Source organism: Xenopus laevis, chromosome 1L (genome assembly GCF_017654675.1).
Source record: "Xenopus laevis strain J_2021 chromosome 1L, Xenopus_laevis_v10.1, whole genome shotgun sequence".
NCBI classification, from domain to species: domain Eukaryota; kingdom Metazoa; phylum Chordata; class Amphibia; order Anura; family Pipidae; genus Xenopus; species Xenopus laevis.
Window position 1 is genome coordinate 118,505,923 of NC_054371.1, and position 8,364 is coordinate 118,514,286.

Consider the following 8,364-nt stretch of genomic DNA (forward strand, 5'->3'; position numbering starts at 1 on the left):
TCAGTGGGCCCTTGTGCTGCTAAACATTTGGCCTATTTCATGGCCATTCCCTGTTTCTATGAGAACAAAGAGGCTAAATAGATGGAATAATAGGTTATAGTCAGGGCCGGATTTACATAGCGGGCGCCCCTAGGCCCACTGCCGTTTGTCCCCCCTGTCCCCTACCCTTTATCCATGCAAATTTTCATGGAGATTGTATCTCCTGCGCATCCCCAGTGTTTTTGAACCAATGTGGGTGTGGTTGGGCAGCATGCCGCCCCCCTAAAATCCTGCCACCCTAGGCCCGGGCCCGGGCCTTTCCACAAATCCGGGCCTGGTTATAGTATGTATAACTAAAAGAGACTAGAAGAATAGAGGTTGAGTGAGGAGAGGAAGAATAATAGAGAGTGGGCCCCCGGTCTAAATTTTCTTGGTGGACCCTGGTGTCCCAGTTAGGGTTGCCACCTTTTAAAAAAAAAATTACCGGCCAGTGGTGGGGGCGGAAAATAAAGGGGAGGGACATGAGGCAAAAAAGGGCAGAGCCGATGAGGGGCGCCGCAAAAGGGGCAGAGTCACGAGAGTGTAGCGTCACAAAAGGGGCAGGCCACCGCCTGAAGCCAAAGAAATTGTAAGTTTTCATCGTCGTGCAAGGGATTTTGTAAATGGTATTACAAATTACCGGCAGCTACATTGCCGGTAAATTTGTAATCCCGGCCCTGGCAGGTGTTTTACCGGCTAGGCCGGTAAAATACCGGCCGGGTGGCAACCCTAGTCCCAGTCCAACACTGGGCGCAAAGGTAGACGGGTGCCAGGCAAGTAGCTCTTCTCACGCCTTCCCTTAGTTCGGACCGTGGTGGCCAGAAGCCGCGGCAGCTAACTTCGTCTGCAAGTGAGTCAGTGCACTGGCGTTTCGTCTGCGCGAGCGGTTGGGGGCGACGTAATCTGCTGGGTTGCCTAGGGCGTTCAGCTGACTTGGCCCTGCACTGCTCTGAGGCAGCACAGAGACCATCACAAAATGGTGGTTCAAGGCAAGAGATGTAAAAGGACAGTATTTACTTAAATATATATTCCAGTTTGGTCAGATTCTTTAATATGCCACTTAATTTGATATAAACTATCTGTTGTTCAAGTATTCATTTTGGGGGTCACAGTTTTCCTTTAAAGGCTGGAAAGAGTCAGAAGAAAAAAAGTAAATAATAAAAAAAACTTTTAAAACAGTGAAGACCAATTGAAAAGATTTCTATTAGATACTAAAAGTTAACTTAAAGGTTTCAGGCACTTTGACAGTTTATTACACAACAGAGTAAACAGTGTAGCTGATTTGCGGGGGAATGTAATAAAAATCGCTAACGGAAAAACTATTCGCAATGCGAAAAGTTATGCCTTTGCGCGAACAAATTTTGCTTTGTGCGAATTTAATATAGCTTTTGCGAGCCCGGAAACTGTTTAGCGACCACTTCCGACAGTGAAAGACCGTTTGCGAATTTTATAGTTTGCGCCAATGCGCAGTCAATGTAATTAAACTTCTTACTGAAAAAGTCGTTATGTTTGCTCCAAAAGATTACGACACCTTCAAGCACTTCTTATGAGTGCGCAATTAAAATTCGCAATGCGCAATTAAAAGTCGCAATGCGCAATTAAAATTCGCAATGCAATAACAGTTTAAGGAACAATATTACATTGCGAGATGTGGATTTTTAGTCTTATTGGTGCGAATTGTTTTGCTCTTTGCGATTTTTATTACATTCCCCTGTTAGTGTTTTGAGGGGACAAACTGTCCCTTTATAAGGGATTAAGTAATTGCAAATGCAAATACATTCGGATTAGTTTTTTTTTTTTTTTACAAGACATTAACATTTCTGTTTTGCAGATTTCTTTTGGCGCCTGTTTGATCGGTAGAGGATCATGGGACTTGTAATTCTGACTGAAGAGGACGTGTTTTCGACTATGTTTTCGGTGTTCGACGGTGTTTCTGTATTACGTTAGTCCTATGGCGATATATATGCGCAACATAACATTATACGTACAACATTCCTATTGCAACAATTGCCCAAAGCAGAGCCAATCAGAGAGCAGCTCTAGTGGGCGTTTCTAAGGGAGTAAGACCGATGTAGGGGGCGGGCTCCTGACTTGGAAACTAGGGGAATCTATACAGCTGCTTGTCTCATTACTGTTGGGACCAGGGAGGCGCCATAATGAGAGCCATAACCCGACTGCTGAATCTGCGCGCACTTTGTGTATGGCCAACTGCGGTGAGTGCAACATGAGAGGACAGGAGCAGTGTTAGGAGGCGGCTGGTGCTATAGCAAGCCTATAGTTCCACCTGCAGTCAGACAGCTGAGCTGCATTCTCATGCACTCCCCCAACTCTGTTTGCAGTGTGTATTAGATTCCTGCCCTCTATTTAGTTACTGTGTCTTTGCCATGCAAAGCTTTCCAGCCTTGCTCTGTGGAGATTAATACATATCTATACGTGTGTACTTTACTAAAGGCATCAGAGAAGACCAAACAGTTGGTTCACAAAGATATAACACTTATTTCCAATTATGCAAAGACTGTATTTTGTTTATGTATATAGTATGGTATGTGTCAAAACACAATATGATTGATAAAAGACCCAGAGGGGTCCGAAACGTTGCCCTTTTGTGATGTATATTTTGGGCCACAAATAAATCACTATTTTTGGACACCACTGCAATCTTAGGTGTGCATCCGAATTTCTTCTGCTATTGACTCTATGACCCTTATGCGAGGGAAGGGTCTTCCGGATCAGCACCCTACACTTACAACAAGTGTGTAAGGGATCAGGTAGAGCTCTTCATATTCGTGCATTAAAACACAATATGATTGTCATCAAATCATACAATTTTGTACTAGTGCTCGAAGGAAATATGTAAAGTGGATCTAAAAGTTTTGTGTTGAAAATATTTGGTTTTGACTACCAAAGTCTGGGGCCAAGTGACTGCAATATTAACACTTTTTACAAATGGAGAGCTGCCACAACAAAAGAACTGTCTGCTGCTGTAGTAACAGAGAAGAAGGGGTACTTATGCTGGCAGAAAACTGCTTTAAAGGGGTAGCTCATCTTATAGACATCCTCGCAGTTGGTTTGTAATTATTATTTTAATCATTTTATCTTGCAGACCAGTTTGGGATTAATTTGGCTGTGTTGTTGCTAGGGTTCCTGAGACCCTAGCAACCGCATAGCCCAAGAAATGCCAAACTGGAGGTCTGTAGTGGATTGGAACAAAAATAAAGGATGAACAGGAGAGGACAGTGAGCAGGTGAAAAGCTCACACTCAACTAGCCTCATGGGTGGAGCACCCCTGGTATGGAAGTTCAGATGAGCTGTAATGGCTGAAACTAGAGTTGCCGTGTGAATATAAGTCGTCATGGCTGCTTTATGCAGGCTTAGAAAGCAATATATGGAGCATTGTGTGTATATTCCTTTACCCTATGTGCACATTTTTCTAGTCAACTATACTATACTATACTATAATTTGTTAAATACACAAGGAAACTGACTCCCTTTATCTCTGTTTTCTTTTTGTCTGCCAGTCAAAAAGGATTTTACAACTGCCCATTGCCCTTGGTGGAGGAAGTTATGGGTACTGTACAAAGTCTGAAGACTCCTCAAGGCCAATCAGCCGCTATCCCGTACCTTATAAAAAAGACTTGCCCTATGATATAGTGGAACTTATGGAAGAAGTGGAGCAAAAGGTGGGAAGTATAGCATCTTCAATATACATGTTACCATATGATACAGTTACATGTACATGTGTTCCAATATTTTCAGTTATATAAGGTATGGATTCGTTAGGCCAGGCTCATGTATTCAGCCAAATCCTGATAAAAATAGCTCAGACTTGGCCAAATCCTGAACCATATCCCGGATTTTGTGCATTCCTAATAACTTCTGATGATGCAGACCCCCCATGACTGAAGGGGGCCTGCAAATATGGTTGCCACCTGGCTGGTATCTGACTGGCCCAGCTGGTAAATCACCAGCTAGGGCCAGTAACAGAATTACAGATATACCAGCAATGTTGTTGCTGGTAAATCAATAATATTTTATAAATGCTGTTGATGATCTTCTAACCCTAGATCTGCCTCTGTCCTGCCAATTTTTCCATGTATTTCCTGGCCCCATCCATCCTTTCTTGCCCAATCCACTCATTTTGCGCCCTATACATTACAGCCCCACCATCAAGTGACATCACATCCACCCTTCCCTATCCAAAGGCCAGTATTAAGGGAAAAAGGTGGCAAACCTACCGCTTGACAGTGAATTATGTTTAAACAAATTGTTGTGACTAATGTCCATTGCTTCATTAGCTTCTTGATTTAGCAATCCACAGAGTCAATGGTAACAACTACTAGCTGGTGCCTGCTACAACTTGCCTGTGCTGCGGGTTTGGGTGCATCACAATAATCACATCATTTCTTGTTCAGTAGCAAGTGTAGTGTGCTTTGGTCAAAGCTTAGCTTGTCCAAAATACTGGCTTTTAGGTCCTTTGCGTGGTAAGGCATTAAAACCTTGACTTGCTTTTCTTACAGGGTGGATTTGTGCCAAACGTTTTTAAGGCATTGGCACACAGACCAGATGAATTCAGAGCATTTTTTGCATATTACGATGTCCTTCTGAACAAAGAATCAGGTATATTGGACATAATTATCAAATACTGAGACTGATGCAGTTGTGGTTGTGTGCACTCCTTTTTTAAATATTAAGTGATACTTATGTGTTCATATAACTGATGGTGTTTGTGTCTTTATTGGTATTGGTTTTTATATCTCAACCAATTAACATCCTAATGTTATTTTCACTCTGATATGGCATACCTTAGCCAGTATATAGTACAGGTATGGGATCCGTTATCTGGAAACCCGTTATCCAGAAAGCTCCGAATTATGGAATGCCCTTCTCCCATAGACTCTATTTTATCCAAATAATTCACATTTTTAAAAATGATTTCCTTTTTTGTGTAATAATAAAACAGTACCTTGTACATGATCCAAACTAAGTTATAATTAATCCTTATAGGAAGCAAAACTACTCTAATAAATTTGAATATACTCGAAATTTGAATCGGAGGTTATTTAAGAAAAAATTTGAACGTCTAAAACTCAAACGAATATTACCTACTCGAAAACTCAAATCAAATTCGATTTAAATGTCAGGAAGGCTATTAACATCTTCAAATGGGCCACTGGACCTCTCCCATTGACTTCTACATGAACTCGGAAGGTTTTAGGTGGCGAATAGTCGAATTCTAATTGTTCCCAGGGTAAAGGTTTGAATTTTGAATTCAAATAGAGCTTAGATTATTCCCAATTCGAATTTGAGTTGTGTTTTTACAATTCGAAAATTCTAATTCAAATTTACTATTCGACCCTTAATAAATCTGCCCCAAAATGTATAAATATATTCTAAGCAACTTTCCAAAATACATTCATTAAAAAAAGATTGAGTGTTTAAAGACATTTGTAAATGTAATTTTAGTTGGGTGCAGTATTGTTTGTCCATTGTTTATAATCAGAGCAATTTGATTTTTAAATAACTGTAAAACAATTTAACATTTTTATAAATCAAGATATTTTGCAGCGTTGTACAATAACTGGCCACGTACAAAACAAATAACAAATACAAAAAGTAAAGTAGACCCTGTCCAAAAGAGATAACAATCTAAAAGTTTATATTTGTTGAAATTCAATAAATATTTTTTTTATAAGTAATAGATGGACCTATTCTAAGCAAGTTTTCATAGGATGTATTTGACAGCATTCATTCTGATTTAATTCGAACAGAATTCTAATGAAATAGGTGCACTGAAAAATTCTGTGCCAAACAAAAACAACACAAATGTTTTTTTTTTTATTGTAGGCAAACTATCAAAGGCAGACAAAGAGCTTATTATTGTTGCTACCAGTGCAAGCAACAGGTGTCCTTACTGTGTGACTGCACATGGTGCATTACATAGAATATATTCAAAGAACAACAAATTGGCTGATCAGGTGAGTATGCCTCACAAAAACTAGAAGTGTTTCATTCTGATTCTTGCTTTTGAATACAAGGATGTGCATTTTTTGTGGGTCACAAAAGGCATTAGCAAGAGTATATTTCAGAATTAGTTGGATGTATAGATAAGATGTTCCCAGGCATCAACTGTTGTCTGTAGGGATATCTTGAATGAGTGTGCTGTTCAGGAACACCATGAATATCGCTCATTATTTCTCTCTCCTCAAAGCACTAAATGCCTCTACTAGAACCTTTTAATTAGCTCACGTCCCATAATCGCATTCATAAAGTCATCAGGACTAGTGGCATGCACATCATTACAGATAAGTCATATTCTTAATTTGTACAGGTACATTTATTAAGATAAGCCAATGCAGAAAAATAAAACATAACTCCAGCTCTGCATTCTTCCAGTCTTCCAGACTTCAAATAAAACTTTGTGTGTTACATTGTGATATATAAAATTGATCTGATTCCATGGCCACCTGTGAGAACAAGAGATAAAGGCTATTTGCTGTATTCCTTCCTGATGACATTACCTCTACAGTGTGGGCAGCCACAGCCTGGTATTTTTGTATAACATGATGAGAGATACAAGCATGACAGATGTATCAAATGTTGCAGTCATTGCAGAGCATGTTTTAGTATTGTAATGTGATAGACATACAACCCACTGCTTGTTGACTTGCTTATACAGTACATACATCCAGTATTTATATCTAGGACCATATGTGCCATTTAGCTTGCTCAAAGCTAATCCTCCCTCTTACCTTCTTTCCATGTGTATATATAAACACACTTGCAGCACCAATTATTAAAGAAATGTATTTTTACAAACCTATAAAAGTAAACTGCAATTATATTAATTCTTTTAATGGTAGGATCATGTTGCCTCTCTCCCCCAAAGAACTGAGCCTTTTGTCAGTATTGCTAGATACCAAAGTCTGTATTTTAAGAACAATTGTAGCATATTGGAGCAATTTTCTCTACTATATGTTTAATGTCTGGACCAGCCACTAACTCATGTGCATGCTATGTACACTAACACAGTTATAGCCCCACTATACATCCCCTTGGATCCAGTGTTCCCACACCCTTAACTATAAACTATGTATTGCAATTCCTGTGTCCCGTTTTCAAGGATATCTTAATTGCTGAGCTGTCAAAAAAAATGTCTGTTATCAGATTGCTCCCTTTGCTCCTCAGAAACCTAGCATCTATGCATTATTTTTACTCTAATTGTTTTATTGTATCCTTGCAGGTTGTTGTTAACTGGCATCTTGCAGACCTCAGCCCGAGAGACTATGCTATGCTGGAATTCGCTCTGGCAGTTGCCAAGGCAGAAAACATTACCGAGAATCACTTCACCAAACTAGAGGACCATGGCTTTGACCGAGAAGATGCTTGGGACATTGCCATGATTACTGCTTATTTTGCTATGGCCAATCGAATTGCGCACTTACTGGACCTACGACCCAACCAAGAATTTTATTCCCTCGGAAGGATTCCCAGGGTAAAACCTGATGAATCAAAAACTTAAAAGCATCAGGTTGACATCACATTTCTTGTATGCATTTTTCTAATCCTATAATACATATTATTACATATCGATAATCATGTTTAATTGAGGGGTTACTTTATTTCATGCCCTTTTTTATTATTCGCTGTGTTGGGCTTGTATGATTTATAATCTAAAATATGAGCAGACAAACTGACTACACAGACAAGCAGACTGTACATTTCTAAAATATTTGCCTTAACAACTGTCATTATATAAATGCATCACTGATATTAAATTAACTTGTCAGGGAAATTAATTGTGTTATTACAAAATCACAGATGAAATAAAATTATGAATTATAAAGTACAAATGCTTGGTGACAGAGTGTCTTGGATCTGTTTATGAGGACTTTGTTTTGGAGAATGGAATAATAGTGGCAGGACATGCAGGTTAGTGCTATATAGATAGGAGTTGCAATATTGTATTATATGCGCTCTGATTTCTATTTTTATGGAAGTATTTTCTGGGGATATTTAAAGAAGAAGGAAAGTGTTTTTATGCTTAGGCACCCCAAGTGATTGTATTTACTTACTTGACACTCCAGACTGGTGCTCCTATCAGCAGAAAACTGCAACGGCCCGGGGTTTTCCCAGCGAGCACCTAACTTTTGGAACCCCCAAGTTATTTCCTTCTCACTTAACTGCAAAACTAAGCCTTTTATCTAGATAGTAATAACTAAGTTTACATAGCTATTCAAATTTATTTCAAACTGCAGCTCCATATTATATATAAATATGGATTTATATATAATGACAAATTGACAAAATACATTTTCTGTTTTTCAGAGTTAAGTAATATATAAATGG

The 8,364-nt window shown here is 39.1% G+C and overlaps 1 protein-coding gene across 1 annotated transcript; it reads left to right on the forward strand.

The window, feature by feature from the left end:
* The first annotated feature begins 2,073 nt into the window (after positions 1-2,073).
* Positions 2,074-7,864, forward strand: XB22169562.L (uncharacterized CMD superfamily member L homeolog). The gene is made up of 5 exons (XM_018256467.2): positions 2,074-2,231; positions 3,537-3,698; positions 4,536-4,635; positions 5,863-5,993; positions 7,259-7,864. The coding sequence occupies exons 1-5, from the start codon at positions 2,175-2,177 to the stop codon at positions 7,535-7,537; spliced, it is 729 nt and encodes a 242-aa protein (XP_018111956.1). The 5' UTR covers positions 2,074-2,174; the 3' UTR covers positions 7,538-7,864.
* Positions 7,865-8,364: the final 500 nt, after the last annotated feature.